Consider the following 16,859-nt stretch of genomic DNA (forward strand, 5'->3'; position numbering starts at 1 on the left):
TTACAAGTGACCAGCGGGGGACAGAGAGGGAGGAATTAGATCTTTCGAGGGAAAAATCTCACTCCTGAAAGCACCAAGTGCCGACCCAGCTCAGCTCCTACCGAACCAAAGTCAACAGGAGTTTCGTCACCAACATCAATGGCAGCAGAGATGGGCTCATGGCTCACCTGCGTTCAGAAAAGCTGAAGTCATAGCTTGGCCTGACTTCTCCATACAGCTCTTCCCCTCCTGGACAACTCCAGGTTCGAGGCTCCCGTGGGACGCAGTGAAAATGCACGTGACCAGCAGCAGGGAAACTTCCTGGATGCCCAAGATACACCAGAGCAGCTGGCGCTCCCACCATGTCACACCCGTCTCCAGCTCCCACTGCTGTGTTCAGGACACATTCCCCTGATGCCTCAGGACCATCTCTGTCCCTCCCTCACACCGTGGAATTAGGAGTGTTGTAAACTCCCCCCTCTGCTCACATCACTCATGGAAGAGCAAAAAAAAAGCAGCGTGCCACCTTTCTGTTCCGTCCTACGGCTGAGGGATGGGGCCTTTGGGACATGGAGGACTCCAGGTCTGTTACGATCGTAGTGCTTTATACCATCACCAGGAGCATTTGCTACTAGTGCCTCAAAATAAGACCAGCACAACCCCTAGTTAGCTACACCATTGATTTAATTGCATTACCATCCAGAAATTCACAAGGACACTTGCCAACAGCCGCCTGGTACGACGAACAGGGGCATCATGTACCTTCCAGGCTTCATTCACTCCAAAAAAGACAAAAATTGCACTGATTGATGAACACACACAGAGTCTTCCCTTTTCGCACATTCATGGATTCTGTTACTACAGAAGGTAAAGGCTTGGAAGCAGCTGGCTGACACAGTCAGGGCTTTCCCCAGGGAACACAGTTTTACAAAAAAAACAGTATGAAAATTCCTTTACCGATGTACGTCTGCAGTGTGTACTTGTATCCTTTTAAATCTCAAACTAGGAGGTTTCTGGGGTCACTAATGGCTTGTGTGTCTTTATCTGAAAAGAACTGAGCATATATTTTTAGGAAGGTGTAAGGCATTTTGGTAAGTGGAATAGTAAATTCTAGATCTTAGACCCATCAGACAGAAGTTCCTTCCTTTGAACCGTTGTCTTCCCCCTGGAAGCGAGAGAGCAGAACAGGTTATAGGATTGTATATAGAACACGTATTATGTTTTTAGTAGTTGAGTAAGCAGGTATTCTTAGGGACAGAGTTTTATCTAACAATTATGTGAATATCATAATGGCAGAGACTGGATTCAACATTTGACTCAAAGAACCCCGATCCAGTGATGTTAACACTAATGCCCTACAGGCCAGATCTGGCCTTCTGGCCATGCAGTCAGATTAACTTTTGTTGGTGAAAGTGATAAGCTTTTGAGCTCCATAGACTTTTTCCTCAAGTCTGGGAAACATACTCAGAGTCACAGCTAAATACAAGGTGGAAGAGATTAAGCATAAGGAGTTAACACATGTTGCAAGAAACCATTCAAAATGAAGGGGGTAATTAACACCTCTGCACTCATAGGAAAAAGGAAGAGTAGGTTACAGATCCTTGTAGCGAGACATAAAACCAAGGTCTCTATTGAATCCATAATTTTTGGTGTCTAGCACAGTTATGAATTTAAGTTCCCAAGCTCATCTTTAGAAGGTGCATCAAATGCACTAACTACATGTGTAAAACCGAACAAAACTATACTCTCAAATGAACTCACACAGGAAAATGATAAAAAGACAAAAAAAAAAAACATCCTATCACCTGTGGGTGAACACTTGCTATAAAGTGATCACTCCATATCTGACCTCTCAGTCCTCATCCTCAAAGGAAACCTGCACAGAACCTCCAAAAGATAAAAGCCTGGAAGCTTAAATTCTGTGAGGCTCCAAGTACCTTTCCCAGATCTGAAGAAGAGTTCTGTGGAGCTCATGGGCTCATCTCTTCCACCAAGTGGAGTTGATCCAATAAGAGAGATTACCTCACCCACCATGTGTCTCTCATATCCTGAAACCAACATGGCTGAACTACCAGTCATGCTGTCCAGAATCTGAATTTTTGTTGAAAAAGTTGATAAGGGGAAATGGATTTCTCTACTCTATGTTCTGCCACCGCTAAGAACAGCCCAGGCAGTGCCCCTTTGTAAAATTCCTGTTTTTGTGCATTATGCACGTCTTGAATAGGAAGCGGGTATTCACCCACAGAAGCTCATGCTTCAATACGTCTGTCAGTCTATAAGGTGTCACATGACTCTTTGCTGCTTTTACAGAGCCAGACTAACACCGCTACCCCTCTGATACTTGAATAGGAAAGAGAGTCTAATGGTTAAAGCACTGGGCCGGGACTCGAAAGATCTGTATTCTGTTGCCAACTGTTGGATTCCCTGCATCCTTGGGCAAATCACTTCATCTCAGAGTCGCTGTTCCCCAGGGCCGGCTCCAGGCACAGCATTCCAAGCAGGTGCTTGAGGTGGCAATCTCAAGGGGCGGCAGTCCGTGTGTTCTTGCCCCCAAGCAGCGCGCCGAATTGCCACCCCAGATGGCGGAGGCAGTCCGTGTGCCGTTAGGGCGCACGAGCGTTACCATGGTGGCAGCAATTCAGCGGCAGCTTCTATGTTCAGCTGTCAGCAGCGGTGCAGGTTCTGTCTTCTGGGTGAAGACGCCGAATTGACACCGCCACGGAAACGCGCGTGCTGCCCTAACAGCACACAGACTGTCCCCGCCGTCAGCAGCAGCAATTCGGCATGCTGCTTGGGGCAGCAAAAACAGGATAGACGGCCCTGCCGTTCCCCATCCTTTGATTCATCTATTTCAACTGTAAGGTCTTCAGGGCAGAGATGGTCCCTTCCTACGTGTCTGTGCAGTGCTTAGCATAACAGGGTCCCAGTCTCGGTTGTGGCTTTCTAGTTCTAACTGCACACCATTACGTTCCATTTGAAGACAGATGCAATACCGTTTCTTGAAGCTGCTCTTTCAATTTCTTCACTGCTTCTCTTTCTTTGGCCAGTTGTCCCTGGGTAATCTTCAATAGTTCTTGGAGTTTGGTAGCAGCTTGTCCCAAGTCCTTCGTTAGCTTCTTCTCCTTCTCAAGTCTTTCCTGCACACAATTGAAGTAAACTATTATTTGCGATAACTAGATCAATCATTTACTGATTACTGGATACAGAGCAGCAGCATTCACAGGCCATTCCCACCTTGCAGAGCCCTTGGAGAGGTTTTTGCTATGGGGTTGCACTCTGGTTTTTGTTTGACAGTGGAGAAACATCTGCTCAGCTCCCTCTAGATGTAACTGATGTTCATCCCCACATTTCACAGGTCGGTCACCCTTAATGAGAGTGTCTGTGCAGGAACATAGAATCAAGACTTGCTTCTGCACAACAGACATTTGCCAGGATCTCATCTCCCCACTAACTGTCTAGCCACCTTCTGTGATGGGGCCAAAGCAATGGATGGCCTGTCCCACACAGTCAGCAGGCCCCATTCCTTCCTGTATGAATCCGACTGGTGTCTGAGGACGACACGCTGGTTGCCAGTCTCTGGCTATCAGAGGCAGAGTCTCAGACCTGCTCCTCACCTGCCTGCTCTCCCTCCCCACTAGTGCCATGAACCCATGGGAATGGGCAGGATGGGGCTCGGATTCACCTAAACCCCTGCCACACTTGATGCCAGGGTTGAAGGAAGAAGCAGCCCTTGGAGTCTTATTTTCTCTGCTCTGCCATCCTACAAGGGCCAGATCCCACAGCCCAAGCCAGGGGAGCTCGCCGGCTGCAGCGAGACATCACACAAGGAAGGGCTGAAGGTGCACCGTGCAACGCCCGATGTGAGAAGTGGCTTCAGGATCCAGCTCTCAGGCCTGAGTCAGGGACCACAGCGACAGCAGTGAGCGTGCCCCTACTTATGGCTTCCTTTCCCTGGCTTGGCAGACATTCCCCCTTAATGCACAACATAGCATCATAGACTATCAGGGTTGGCAGCAACCTCAGGAGGTCATCTAGTCCAACCCCCTGCTCAAAGCAGGACCAATCCCCAGACAGATTTTTGCCCCGGATCCCTAAATGGCCCCCTCAAGGACTGAACTCACAACCCTAGGTTTAGCAGGCCAATGCTCAAACCACAGAGCTATTCCCAGCCCCCGCCCCAAACGGTGCTGCTCAGGCCACACTGCTGGGATCGGTTCTGAACTGCATCAGAGGGCAGGGCTGCATTCTGGGCTGCTATGGGGACCCAGACTTCCCACTTTGTAGATTGCATCTGGCCCAGCAGCTGCCAGCACTGAATGCAGTGCCCCTGCCCGCTCACAGGGTTAGGCCCGCAAGCTAGAGAATTCTCACCCAGCCTGCGGTGGGACCGCTATGCTACCAGAGCGGCAGACAGAGACTGGAACCAGAATCTGGCCCAAGGCGCCCTTCGCTCTCCTGGGCTTGCAGACCCCACGCCGCAAGGAAGTGTGCAGGGAATTACCTTCAGGTGCTGAACCTCCTCCGTTTCCGAGGACGCTACGTTTGCAGCGGATCTCAGCTTTTCCAGTTCGGCTTGCAAACTGCACACAGAGCTCTGCGCCTGCGATTCCAGGAAGCGAGAGGTCAGTCCTACCCTACTAGGATCCTTGACACTCAAATGGATGGTCAGCAGACAGGACAAATAGGGGTCCAGAAGGCACATCCCAGAAGAGCAGAGGGGAAGCTCTCTAGCTAACAATCCCAGCGCCACACAGCAGCAGGTATAGCGACACTTATCCTTCGCCCGCCGCGCAGAGCTACGTTACACTGCAGTGCACACACTGCTCTCAGTGGCTACATTAAGAAACCTTCTCAGACTAATCTCAGCTTCAATTTTCAAGATAAACCCTCTTCACGACCACCACGCGCTACGTTTTCCCACCCGTGGCGCTGGTTTGCATGTACTCGTGGCAGGCTGTGAATAGAAACTAGCTAATGCATTAATGGCAGGCCTTGGTATTGCTTGGGCATGCGAGTTTGCCAGCAAAATGCACATATGTCTTTTCATATCAGGCTCAGGAAGTTTTAAAGATCTCCCTACAGCCACGCACCTCCCAGCAGCCATGCTGGTTTGCTCCTTGGAAAGAGGCAAGCCAAGGCAATATTCAAACAGCCTTCACTTAATGCTCGAATTAACTGGCTAGCATGTGCACCCATGTGCTATGGCCGGTAAAAGGGAATGATGGAAGCTGCAGCCACTCGGCACTTCATACTTTTGAGTTGTGGGGGGAGGCTGCACAAGGACACACAGGTCACAGACTTGTGTTCTGCCTTTCCACCACCCCATGAGCAGCTGGGTGGGACATTGTAGCATTTGCCCCAGAAGCAGCCAGCCTGTCCTCCCCTCGTTTACAGGCCAGGGTCCTACTGGTTAAATTCAAGCTGGTTTTCCAATTTTTTGTAGAGCTGCATTTTAAAAAAAAGGTCCAGTGACAGCCAACTCGACCCAACAGAAGCAGACTGCGAGAGTCGTTTTCCTGCAGCCCTGACACAGACAAGCAGGCTAGAGGAGTCCCAAAGATTTTAGCGAGAAGAAAAAGACCAAATGCACGTGGTGAAACAGGCTGACAGAGGAACCGTTTCAGTCCTGCAAGACAGGTAAAGCCTGCTGAGATTTTCAGGAGCAACTAGCTACTCTGGCGCCTAATTTGAAACCTTCCAAAGGGATCCCCAAACTGTCAAAGTGCCATGCACCTGCCCCTTTAAATGCCTCAATGTGCGTACCCCAAAACTTGGAGAACACAGGCCAACTGCCACCTGTAGGTGAAAGAGCCTCTCCAAAATAAACACTCGCCGGCACGCAGATGTTCCTTGGGGTTTGCTACTGCAGCTTCAGACTCTTCCCGTTTGCCAACCAGTATTTAGGAAGTAGCACATGTAAGTTCTTTGGCATTATGAGGACGCTTGGAAACAGGTAGAGGAATTGGAGACGTGTGTTTGGACAATGTTCTTTTTGCTACAGTTTTAGTCCTGCAGCAGCAAGCTGCTGCCTTAAGTTTTTTAAAAAGTGAGCACGGCTGAAAAGGCAAATCCCAAATGGGGGAAAGAGAGAACACTTCACTGCTTAACCTGACACTCATTGGGTCGTTACCAGCATTTTACAACAAGTAGAAGATGATTAAAGGACCAAACGTGTTGCTTTCAGTTTTAGGTCTTTGTCAGTAAGAGGCAGAGGAAAGGCCAGAAGGGATGATGACCATCTGTTCTGACCTTCTGCAATCCCACCCACATTAAAAGCTCGGAAGAGCAAGCATCCTGGAAATTCTGCTATGCTGGTGATCACATACAGCTTTTCAAAGGGACTTTCCCTTCTCCATCGGTTTAAATACAGACCTTCTGTCCGGAGGGAAGCAAAGCCCCCAATCCCATGTCACAGACAGCAGGCCAGAGAGTGTCCCATGCACACACAGGCCTGAACTTACTTCTTCAAACTCCAGCACTAGCTTCTGTCTCAGCACTTGCTCGTTATCCACGTTGGCTTCAGTTTGTTCCAGCTGCGTTTTCAACTGCACAGAAACCAAAGTGAATCAGTCACATCGGAAAGATCAACTGGAGCAGATGGGACCCCGAAGCTGCTACACATAGATAAACAGAGACAGACTCTAGAGCTTTCCCCAAAGCTGCCAGGCCCTGCTTCCAATCTCTAATCCCCAAAGGATTAAGCCAAGGGAAATCTTCTAGTCTTTCCCCAATTTGGTGCAATATTCCACCCTTGTTCCAGCCCCAGCAACTTGAACTGGAGTCGGCTGCAAAGGCCAAGAGCAGACTGACCCCACCCGTCTCATCTGACGGCTCCCCACCTCTTAGAAAACACAGCACCTTGGGGAAAACTCCACAATGGAAAGAATTAAGACCCACAGAGCAGAGAACACAGCTTGTGGGGTCAGTAAGCTAGTGAAGAGAGAAAGGTTAGGCTGAAAGATTCTCAGTTAATTCCTGGAACCCAACTCTGGTTAGTGAGATTAGAAATCCATTCCTACACAAAGTCCTTGCCCCTCTGAATTCTGATCCTTAGCCCAAGAAGTCCTGTAAGACCAGAATTCTCCACCCTCCAGGGCCTCACATGGTGACTGCCCACCCGTTGAGTAGACAAGACAGCACCCCATAAAACCAGCCAGAGAAAGATATGGAGTGCAGTGTAATGATTCCCTCACTTCAAGGACCCAGTGCCTCAACTCTGCAGGACTCCCTGCCCACCCATCGTCTGACCCCGGATCCCCTAAAGCATAGTGCTGCCACTAAGCCCAGCGGCCAACTCACTATCATCGACCAAGGAGGTCTCAAAAGCAGAGAGCACTGATCAAAGCCAGATCTCATTCCTGCTCAGAAAGTGACCAGATGATGGTCTCACTGCTAAGGCATTGAGCTGGGACTCTGGTGATCTGGGCTGGATTGCCAGCTCTGCCACAGATTTCCTGTATGACCCCTGGGCAAGTCACTTCATCAGTCCTCCCCCCCCCCCATCTGTAATGCCACTTCCTTCCTCTCACCCTGCGTGGTATCTACTTCCAAAAAGCGCTCTGGGGCAGGAGCTGTCTGTACAATGGGGCCCTGATCTCAACTGGGGCCCATTAGAACTACCATAAGAAAGTGGGTATTCTGAATCCTCTCTTTACAAATGGGCCATGGTACGAATATTTGTTACGTGAAGCTAGTTCCCCTCCCTTATCTATTTAAGAAAATTAACTACCTCAACAGAAGCCCCACAGAAACAGCACAACACACACATTCTACAGTCATCAGTGAAGCCATATACAATTATCATGCAGGTGGTGAGCGGAAGACGAGACAAGTGCAGTCGTTAATCAGTGCCTTAGCGTGCAGTGGTCTCACCGCCCTAACCTCGAGGGGCTCATGCTCGCTTGGGTCAGCCCGCGACCCAGCTGCTTCTCCATCATGCACATGGCTCTTCATCTCCCTCAACTGCTGCCTGACCTGAAACAAGGACCAGCAAGCCTGGCTCAGTGACAACACAGTGGCAGCCAAGGTGTGGGCGAAGCTTTGAGGTAGGGAGGGTGGCCAATGGAAAACGCACCTCGTGGCCAGCAAATGTAGGAACGCAGCTGCAGCCAGATTTGTTCTGCTGCCTGAACAAGTCAACAGGAAGTTAGCTGAGCAACAGGGGAAGAGATTCACAGAGTTGCCTAAGGGGATGAGACACCCAAATCCCACTGCACTCCGTCAGAAATCCCAGAAGGGATCCATGATGATCAAACACAGAATGTCCTCCTGAAACTGCCCAAAAGTAACAGTTCAAAGTTTATCAGACCAGACTCAGTGACATAAGAACAGCTGCAACGCCACTGGTATGGATGGGGTTCGCCAGGTACCCTCAGCAGTGAAATTCATCTGTCACAAACTCAACCCTATGGAAGAGTTACAAGAACAGACCCTGATTCTGAATCCCCACATTCAGATTTCTGTGTTCACATGTGTTCCTGGGGGTCCTCAGAGACACAAGGATCAGATCTAGGTGGAGCCAACTGGAGGATTAGGGGCAGGGCATTCTGTCCATGGTTTTGGACAGTCGGTAACATTAAAGGGAGGGCATGGGGCTGATAGATTCAGTCTTGCTTTCCAACAGGTCATCTGCGGAAGGAATCCCAAACACAGTTGATTTTGCAATGGATCCAGAAGACACTACACCTGCATTCAGATTCTGTAAAGAGTTTACTTCTATGTGGAGCTGTGACATTCACTGTGCAATAGCAACAGAAAGGCAGGGAAACCACTTTAATACAACACTCCATTAACTGCCTGCAGCATAACAGTGGGACAACTCCTTGGTTAGCAGCTTATCACACAAAAATGACTCAAACATGATGGGGGGTGGGGGAATGTCTTAAATGGGGTCTTTCTACAACTTTTTTCTAAGCCACACAGGCCAAAATTTGACACTTCACCTTCCTTGCATTTGTTTAAGGACATTTATTTTTAAGTTGTCTCCACTTCCATTATGAGGAGCAACATTTCCAATGAGAGCTGCAGAGCCAGAGGCTGCTATCAAGAGAAGCCTGCGTATATTTCTGCTAAGTCTGCCAAGGAGCCCTGCAGTTGCTCAGCCCATCCACAGTGTGGTGCTGCCCTTTACGGAGACGTGGGTTTGAAGGTTAGAAGATTTACAATGGGTCCTGTTCTGGGAAAAGAGATGCTCCATCAAAATACAAGTTGCTAAATACCTGCAACTGCTTCCCTGTTTAATTGGTCTAATTAGTCCTCAGCAGCAGGTACAGATCTGTGACAACGACCTGAATGATCCAAATGATTAGACTTACAGTGCAAGGGAGGCTTTCATTATTCCAAAGACGCTATAACCAGACATCAGCTGGTGCACTGTGGAAGGAGATTTTGAACTGCCCGGCTCTCGTCCATTTAAAAAGTAACCAGCCCTCAGGATTTTATTACATGTCTCCCAATATCAAAACTCCTTTTCTGAAAGTGCCAGTTCCTGGAGTTACACAGCTACGTGAGAATCACAGGTTTTGTTTAAAAAAAATAAAATAAAAATATAAAGCTTCTAGCCCGCATATTGGGAAAGAAAAGCCTGAAATGTGAGCCATAAGGTTCCCAACTCCAGAAAGCTAATAAGAATCTATCATATAAGATTCCGGCATTTTTAGACAAACCTCATGATTTCTTAACGCTTAGGAGTGGCACTCCTGTTAACTTCTTAATACTCCCCCTTCTTACAGGGTAGTCACATCACATTGCTCAAATGGGTTCATAGAATCATAGAATATCAGGGTTGGAAGGGACCTTAGGAGGTCATCTAGTCCAACCTCCTGCTCAAAGCAGGACCAATCCCCAACTAAATCATCCCAGCCAGGGCTTTGTCAAGCCAGCCTTAAAAACCTCTAAGGAAGGAGATTCCACCACCTCCCTAGGTAACCCATTCCAGTGCTTCACCATCCTCCTAGTGAAAATGTTTTTCCTAACATCCAACCTAAACCTCCCCCATTTCAGAGACAGGCAGGCAACCTTCATAGATTTCTATGGCTAATTCCTACATACAGAAAAGCCAGTTTCAAAAGGAACCCGAAGTAAGTTTCCTCCAGCCAACAGATGATCTGTAAGGACATCTGAGGGACCCCAGACGCCCTCAGGATCCCTCCCATAAGGGGACCTACTACCAAATCCAATTGCAACCAACAAAGGAATGTGTGCACATACGTATTAGACAGACACTCTACACTACAATAATATTCAGGTTGCAGAATCAAGCACTCTGAACACAGGAAATGCCAGAATTAAGGCTACCTTTGCAGCCTTGGCTTGTATTACGCAGGCGGTCAGATTAGATGATTTAAGGCCAGAAGAGACCATGCAAAGTCGATGAAAAGTTTACACTAGCATTTCCCAATTTACGTGCTAGACTTCGCAACCTTAACAGTCTTCTAATATAGCTGTGTGTGAGCGCAAGGTACAGAGAGTGAGTCAATTTGTTATTTGATCCCTGGACCCATGAGAGCATCATTCCCTGTGCCCAGAGAGTTAGTTCACATGGTAACTCCTTGACATTCTGAAGATGACCCAGCAGTGCTTAAGTGCTGGCTGGGTTGTATATATTTTACAGCAGCTTAGATTCAGGCTTCTGCCTGGGAATCATCCAGCATAGCTGAAAAAATGGCCTAATCAAGAAAGCAGCAATGAGAATCGCGAAGAGTTTCATGGTGTGAAACCCTTCGCTGCCTTCTTCAGCATTTTCAAAATACAAATCCCCCTGGCAGATGGTTCGATGGGCACTTGGAGTTGGACATACTTGAAGTCTGACCCCACGCTGAATTCTGTGGAGATTTGGGAAATTCATCAGTGTCACAGAGTCTTACGTCCCTTCCAACTAACCACAGCTTCCCAGCCTGCCGCTCTCCACCGAAGAGCGCCTCTATGTTAGGTCTCAGACACTGGAAAGTTATGGAGTTAAAGAGGTACTGGTATAACTGAAGTGCTACAATCCCCTTCTAGTGTTGGCAGAGTTATGCCAGGATAAAAGTGCTTTATGCCAGTATAGCTATTCCTGAACACAAAGGGGACTTTAATCCACTTTATAAGTTAATTGAGAACAATTTTGAGTATTCCCATGTAGACAAGCTCTAAAGATACGCAGGTATAGGCACCTTTACATCAGTATAGCTGCACCCACTCTACAGATTGTACCGATAAATCTGTAACAGGAATCACCCCCCTAACCAAAATAGTTCTGTAGAGACAACAACTTTTAAGTGTAGACCCGACCTTAGAGTAGATATTAACGAGAAATTAACCGTTACCAATGCAAGCTCCTGGCTTTGTTTCTGTGCTTCTGCTTTTGCTGCATCCAGATGTTCTTGGGATTCAGAGAGGAGCTGCCTCAACTGGAAAAAAGAAGAGGGAAGTCAGCAGCTGTGTTAGTGTCTGGAAGAAGCTTGGGGTTTGGAGTGGCAGGGAGAAGCAGCAGCATATCAGTTACATAAGAACTGACATGCTGAGTCAGACCAAAGGCCCATTTAACCCAATATCCTGTCCTCCGACAGCGACAAGTTCCAGATGCTTCAGAGGGAAGGCACAGAACATGGCAATTAGCAAGGGATCCATCCCATCATCCAGTCCCAGCTTCTGCTAGTAAGAAGTTTAGAGACACCCACAGCATGGGGTTGCGTCCCTGCCCATTATGTCTAATGGGCATTAATGGGGCCTATCCTCTGTAAACTTCTCTAATTCTTTTTTGAACCCAGTTATACATTTGACCTTTACAACATCCCCTGGCAATGAGTTCCACAGGTTGAATATGAGCTGTGTGAGGTCTGCTTTAAACCTGCTGCCTATTCATTTCATTGGGTGACCGCATTCTTGTATTACGTGATGGACAAACAACAACACTTCCTTACTCGCTTTCTCAACACCAGTCATGATTTTATAGACCTCGAGCATATCCCACCCAAGTTGTCTCTTTTCCAAGCTTAACAGTCCCAGACTTTTCACTCTCGCCTCAGATATAAACTGTTCCAGACCCCTGATCATTTTCATTGCCTTTCTCTGTACCTTTTTTGATCTTCTTTGAAATGGGAAAACCAGAACCGAACACCGTATTTAAGGTGTGGGTGTACCGCGGATTTATATAGTGGCGTTAGGATATTCTCTGGTTCTCTTATCTAGCCTTTTCCTTATGGTTCCTAACAATCTGTTGATATTTTTGACTGCTACGGCACATTGAGCAGATGGTTTCAGAGAACTATCCATGACTCCTCCAAGATCTTGCTTGAGTGGTAACAGCTAATTTAGAGTCCATCATTTTGTAGAGCTAGTTGGGATTATGTTTTCCAATGTGTATTAGTTTGCACTTATCAACTGATCTCCCCGACTTAGCCCTGCCCTCTTGTCCAGGGATCAGGGAGCAGAGGATGGGAGGCTACAGCCTCCTTTGGAAGCTCTCAGCCTTGCCCAGCAGGCCGCTAGGCCCAGCACTCAGCCCCTAGAACAGACCACACTAGAAAAATGCACCCATCAAGCAAGCACACAAACAAAAATCTCACTCATCCCCTAAGATCACGTAGTCACTCCTCCTGCACCCAGAGAGTCCCCTCGCAAAACTTGCCTGTTTGCCGCTACTGTTTGCTAGTTGGTTTGCAAACACGCTAGGCCTCTCTCCTCCCACTTCACCACCATGTATTCTTATGGTGCGATGGCTAGGACCATCAGACAGACCAGAACAGCTAAATCATCAGTCAAAGCAGCCTCTTTTCCTGCCAGCATCTTGAAAGATCTATGGCTGGATGGCCAAAGGAGCCTGAGTTAAGTACCCAACTCCCACTACAATTTAACAGAACTCGGGTGCCCGACTCTGAGGCACCTTCAAAAAAATGACACGTTTCAGAGCCAAGCCTGAAGTCTTGTAAAGCCCATTTTAAAGAGGTTGTTTGTCCTTCTGCGAGCAGACGCAGGCTAGCGAAGTAGGATCTGCATCTCTGGCTAGTGAAGGCCTAGCGGGTCCAGCCAGGGCCTAGTGGTCGCCATGCCAACCTGCTGCCCATTTCGGAGCCGCTCCTTCCCTTTCAAATCCTCCAGAGAGTTATTCTGCAAATCGAAGACTTGTCTGTTTAAGCAGTTCTTTAGCTTCTACAGGCACAGGAGCTGGGGCATCTAAGCCCTCACCTGGCTGGCTAGTTCAGCAAGGTGGACGGCAGATAGCATATTTATATCCAGACACAAGGTTTCCTTTACGCTTTGCAAAGCCATGGATGACTAAGGAGTTCCGCTCTCCTACAAACAAACCCCCACACTCTGTACAGTACACAAGCGGCTCTAGCTTGGTCCCACCTAAAAGTCAAGTCAACTGCTTGGTCTTCAAACACCGGATTTGATGTTAAGGCAAAGCCTGGTGGTCTGCAGGGAGAGGAGTGCGCAGTGCCCTCTGTGTCTTCTGACACCTGTGGCTTCATTTATCTACTCCTTCTAAACCCTAATGCCAGGGGAATTAATTATCAGCCATTCAGAGATGCGAGGAGTGTTTAAAAACCTCACAAGTGGAGACGCTTCTGCACAACTCCCTGTGCATTTCAAGTCAGGAATGCATCCAGCTGTTAACTAGTGTGATGGGGCAAGGCCAGATGGCTACAGCAAAGTAGTGAGGAACAGGTATGTTAGCCCCAGACTAAACAAATCCCTGGTACCATGGTAACCAAATAGCCTGTTGCTCCAGGTTAATCAAGACACCTGGGGCCAATTAAGATCCTTCTAGAAGGCAGTGGAGATAGCTACATTGATTGGGACACCTGAAGCCAATCAAGGGCAGGCTGGAATTAGTTAAAAGTCTCCCTGTTAGTCAGTGAAGTGCATGCGAGGAGCTGAGAGTGAGAAGACATATTGCTGGAAGACTAAGGAGTACAAGCGTTACCAGACATCAGGAGGAAGGGCCGGTGGTGAGAATAAAGAAGGTGTTGGGAGGAGGCCATGGGGAAGTAGCCCAGGGAGTTGTAGTTGTCGTGCAACTGTACCAGGAGGCACTCTAGATAGCTGCAACCCACAGCGCCCTGGTCTGGAACCTGGAGTAGAGGGCGGGCCCAGGTTCCCCCTAAACCTCCCAACTCCTGATCAGACACAAGAGGAATTGACCTGGACTGTGGTTTCTACCAGAGGGGAAGGTCTCTGGGCTGTTTCCCGACCCACGTGATGAATCTGTGAGATGAGCAAATCCGCCAATAAGCACAGGACCCACCAAGGTAGAGGAGGAACTTTGTCACACTAGGCAGACACCACCTAAAGTATTCTCCAAGGGGGAAGGATGAGCTTGTGGCTAGCAAACTGGACTACAGCTCTGGAGATTCCTGGCCCTGATTAGCTTTAGTCTCTCCCCACCTGCCCCAAAGAAATGACCAACACTTACTGCTTCAACTTCTTTTGTGTAGTTCTGGCGTTCGGAACTGGCCGTCTCCAAGTGATTTTCCAGCTGTGCTTCCAGAAGAGAAGTATATTCCTTTAGCTGATTAAAACAAGGAGAGCACGGTGATTTGATCGGTAATGATGTAGGCGTTCATCTGTTTGCATATCTAGCCTCTCTAGACCAGCAAGACCAGTTCTCCTGACCTCCCCCGGAGGGGTTGAGAAGAAATTATAATCGCTTCTCTCCTGGCAACATTAAAGGGAAGTTCCTGGGGTGCAGCAGAAATCAGTACCTTTTCCTTTTGGAGTAGGTGAGAATGTCCATACCTGATCTGTGTTCTGGAGCTCTACCCTCAGCTGGTCCACAGCCTCTGCAAGAGATTTCACTCGGACTTGTGACTACACCAAGCGTTGACCCCCCAAAAAATGGAAAATAAAGAAACCAAGTGTTAGTAAGCAGCATTTCTCAGCTTGGACTCTCCTCTAAAACGTCTCTTACAAGCGACTAAAAATGGCACAGTGGAGTTACCCTGCAAACTCTTTGAGGGAAGAGACCATTTGTTGTGTTCGTACAGCACCTGGCACAACTGGGCTCCTGATCCAGGATTGGGACCTTTACTAACAGCATCCAAATAAGAATGATGATAGTCATCCCTGCAAATTAATCAAAGGATCTGAGAGTCAAGCTGGGTTCCTCCCTTCTGGCGAGTCAACACTGACATCAATAGAATGTTTTCTGCTGGCCGCATTTGATGCAAAAACTGCCTTTTTGAGGGCATTGAAATTTTTGCTGAAGAATCCAAAAAATTAAATTAAATTTAAAAAATCTGAAATTTTTTTGGTTTTAAACTGAACATTTTTGAAGTTTGGGTTTTTCAGTGAAATCCTCAAAGGAAAATGAACACAAAAAAACCCACCACTCACAATTTTTGTTTTTCCAGGAGGAAAACATCATTTCCTGACCAACTCTAGTCACCAACCATGACAAATCTGTTGGCCATATTATGCTCAGCTACATCCCTGCAACCTCACCAACCCCACATTACGCACACGGGCAAGGAAGAACAGCATATGGCCAACAGAATCTTGGATTTCACGCACCACGACTGAAGAAAAGAAGCCAGCTTCTCTCAAACCTCTGGCGTTCACAGGAGTGGGAATTACACACACCCCTTCTAACCAGAGGAAATTTAACATTATCTATTTGACACAAATACTGAATTCCACAATGCTATGCTTAGTTACTTCTCAGTGTGAAATCTTTTTAGAGGGACATTTTAAATTATTTTATACTGTAGTGTGCCCAGGCAGGTTCTCAGGAACATCAGCTAAGAAATAAGAGATCAGCAACACCCCTTCATTCCCACACTCACTATAGCAGGGGTGGCCAACCTGTGGTTCCAGAGCCACATGCAGCTCCTTGCGTAGGCACCAACTCCGGGGCTGGAGCTACAGGCGCCAGCTTTCCAATGGGCTGGGGAGTGCTCACTGCTCAACCCCAGGCTCTGCCGCCACGCCACCACTTCCAACTCCCTCCCCTGATTCTGTAGTACCCTCAGGAGGTGCAGGCGGGGGGGGGGGGGGCTACTGACGTACTACTGTGGCTCTTTGGCAACGTACATTGGCACATCAACGTTCAGGCGGCTTTCCAGCCTCCCCTGGATGGAGTGGAGGTGCCGGAGTTTGATTCTCGAGCTTGGATGCGAATGTTGTAACGTAAGTAGTGGAATCCTGTCACCAGCTCAAGAGGCAGAAAGTGTGTGTCAGGATCTCAGGGAGGCAGAAGATTATATGGAGGGCATCTTTCCTTCTCACCTTTCAGCATGCGCACACGCAGTATTGCAGAGGGCAACGGACGTGGTATCGCCCTGGAGTTTACCTTTATTTCAGAAGATGTGTTTTTACACCAAGTTCAACCCTACAGCCTTTTAACGCTGTGCCCCTCCCTAGCAAGGGACCTCTAAAGCTCTCGCCTTTCATAGGGCTTGGCTACACTGGAGAGTTGCAGCGCTGGTGGTGGGTTTACAGCGCTGCAACTTACTCACCATCCACACTTGCAAGGCACATACAGCGCTGTATCTCCCTGGCTGCAGCACTGGCTGTACTCCTGCTCTGCCTGGGGTATAACGATTGCAGCGCTGGTGATGCAGCGCTGCTCCGCCAGCGTGGCCACCAAAAGCGCTGTAATTGGCCTCCAGAGGTATTTGGAGGTATCCCAGAATGCCTGTTCAGCCACTCCCAATAGTGCTGCAAATGTGGCCACACTGCAGTGCTGGTAGCTGTCAGTGTGGTCACACTGCAGCGCTTTCCCTACACAGCTGTAGGAAGACAGCTGTAACTCCCAGCGCTATACAGCTGCAAGTGTAGCCATACCCCTAGATTGAGGCCAGAAGGGATCATTAGGATCCCTTTGTTATTTACAGGGTTAGACCTGTCACCAGCCCATTGGTTTCCAGCACCTATAGGCAGCCAGTCACCAGGGGTTC

At 48.2% G+C, this 16,859-nt stretch overlaps 1 protein-coding gene across 2 annotated transcripts in view; it reads right to left on the bottom strand.

Annotated features, from left to right (window-relative positions):
- Positions 1–648: 648 nt before the first annotated feature.
- RRBP1 (ribosome binding protein 1) overlaps positions 649–16,859 on the bottom strand; it is a 58,502-nt gene continuing 42,291 nt past the window's right edge. Inside the window, exons 17-24 of one of the 2 annotated variants that reach the window (XM_030558080.1) lie at positions 14,701–14,772; positions 14,378–14,473; positions 11,286–11,369; positions 7,861–7,953; positions 6,441–6,524; positions 4,481–4,579; positions 2,973–3,116; positions 649–1,144 (exon numbers count right to left, since the gene is read on the bottom strand). In XM_030558080.1, the coding sequence (XP_030413940.1) occupies positions 1,106–1,144; positions 2,973–3,116; positions 4,481–4,579; positions 6,441–6,524; positions 7,861–7,953; positions 11,286–11,369; positions 14,378–14,473; positions 14,701–14,772 (711 nt within the window). In that variant the 3' untranslated portion in view covers positions 649–1,105. The remainder of the gene's footprint in view (positions 1,145–2,972; positions 3,117–4,480; positions 4,580–6,440; positions 6,525–7,860; positions 7,954–11,285; positions 11,370–14,377; positions 14,474–14,700; positions 14,773–16,859) is intronic. The other variant, XM_030558081.1, reaches the window with a different exon arrangement.

The sequence above is a fragment of the Gopherus evgoodei genome, chromosome 3 (assembly GCF_007399415.2).
Source record: "Gopherus evgoodei ecotype Sinaloan lineage chromosome 3, rGopEvg1_v1.p, whole genome shotgun sequence".
Taxonomy (NCBI): domain Eukaryota; kingdom Metazoa; phylum Chordata; order Testudines; family Testudinidae; genus Gopherus; species Gopherus evgoodei.